The sequence below is a fragment of the Camelina sativa genome, chromosome 18 (assembly GCF_000633955.1).
Source record: "Camelina sativa cultivar DH55 chromosome 18, Cs, whole genome shotgun sequence".
Classification (NCBI taxonomy): Eukaryota; Viridiplantae; Streptophyta; class Magnoliopsida; order Brassicales; family Brassicaceae; genus Camelina; species Camelina sativa.
This window is the reverse complement of record NC_025702.1, coordinates 9,137,982-9,139,633: the sequence shown is the minus strand read 5'-3', so window position 1 is coordinate 9,139,633 and position 1,652 is coordinate 9,137,982. Positions and strand designations below refer to the sequence as shown.

The 1,652-nt window shown below is 32.5% G+C and overlaps 1 protein-coding gene across 1 annotated transcript in view; it reads right to left on the bottom strand.

Annotated features, from left to right (window-relative positions):
- The window catches only part of LOC104760909, a 1,802-nt gene continuing 539 nt past the window's right edge, over positions 390 to 1,652 (bottom strand). The window contains exons 2-3 of the mRNA XM_010483901.2: positions 641 to 1,195; positions 390 to 553 (exon numbers count right to left, since the gene is read on the bottom strand). Coding sequence (XP_010482203.1) covers positions 485 to 553; positions 641 to 1,195 — 624 coding nt within the window. The 3' untranslated portion in view covers positions 390 to 484. The remainder of the gene's footprint in view (positions 554 to 640; positions 1,196 to 1,652) is intronic.

The window sequence follows — 1,652 nt, the reverse complement described above, 5'->3', positions numbered from 1 at the left end:
GTTATAGAAAAATTGATTTTGACTAACTGTTATGGTCACATATTTTTATATATAACTTGTTTTGATTATATTTTTTCTTGATGTGAACTAGGACGACCAACATGCATTATTATTAGTTGTTGGAGAAGGAAATACTAATTTATTTACAAAATATTCAGTTTTTTTTGCAACTTCTTAGTATTGTGAATGAAAAGAAAACAAACGTCTTACTTCTTGACCTGACTTGCACCAAAAATCCATGCTAACACATATATGTAGAAAAAAAGAGAGAAGAGAATCCTAGGATATGCCTCCTAAAATATATAGTAAATAGTATTAAACCCTAGAATTTTAGAAGTTCAAAGATACAAAAGAAGTTGTAATATCATCTCTACATCTCCATGCTTTGCCCCGATCATGACCCATCTTGATTTCTTCATGCAAATCCCAATCTTGGATTAGTCTCTTTAGCAAAAGAGAACGAATCTATCCATACCGAGTAAGATTAGGCTGACTTGCTATAGTTTATGGACCCGGTAATATCACTGTTGTAGCTGAATCCTCCACTTTCATGCTGTACACAAAAAAACACACACTAAAAATACGAAATGACCATAATGTGTTTTCAATTAACATAAGAAACATAATTAAGTCTCATCACCTGCTCTAAACTATATGTGCGAGGAGAAGAAATTAATTGAGGCAAATGTAACATGGATGATGATGTCCCAACTTCATGATTGTTCCTTATTTCCATAGAATTATACTCTGGCTGGCAAGGGTACAACTCTACATGTTTCGGGTTGGGCGTCAACATTAAGCTTGCAACCGTTGGCTCTTCTTCCTCTTGAAAGTTTTTATACCCAAAAGTTTCTTCTACGGTGAAGTCCGAGGTCTGATGATGATTGTGATATTGATGATTCATCACTAGGCCTCTACCAGAAACCGCAACAAAGGCCTCATCATAATGATGTTCGAGAGGTGATATGAGATGTGTCATGAGATTGTTAGGGTTTGTGGTGTGTTGCGGCACATAAGTAGGTTGAGGAATATTGTTGACATGATGTGTTGGCAATTGGAAATTTTTTTCTCTGAAGTACTGTGATGCATCTGCTCCAACATACATTATTCCTTCTTGCGGAGTTATCAAAGCTAGGTTTGTTGTTTCCTCATTCTTAATCTTTTCATTCCCCTTTTTCATACCCATCCGAAATTTCTACACACCCAATTAAGAAAATAGTTGAATGAAACTATCCATTGTTATAATGATCCAAAAAAAAAAACTAAAAGCAAATACAAAGTTAGAACCGCTAAGAATACAATATGTAAGAGATCATGAACTATAGCAAACCAACTTAACTTAAAGAAACAAAAAATATCTATAAATGAGAAATTCGATGTGATTATTTAACATAAGAAATATAAAAAACTACTTTTATTCATATAACTTGTAACAAAAATACTACTGTGTACGAAAATACTAAAAAATGATGTATAATCATTTTATTGGGTGAACGCCTCTCTATTATCTCTCCTACCATCTCTAATAGTACAGATAAAAAAAGATGGTTAATGAGTAAGCAGCTCGTATAATTAATCATCCTAAAAAAAATAAAAAATCAGTTGACCACAAAAAAAAAAATGGAATTGCTTAGCAAAAAAAAAAAAAAAAA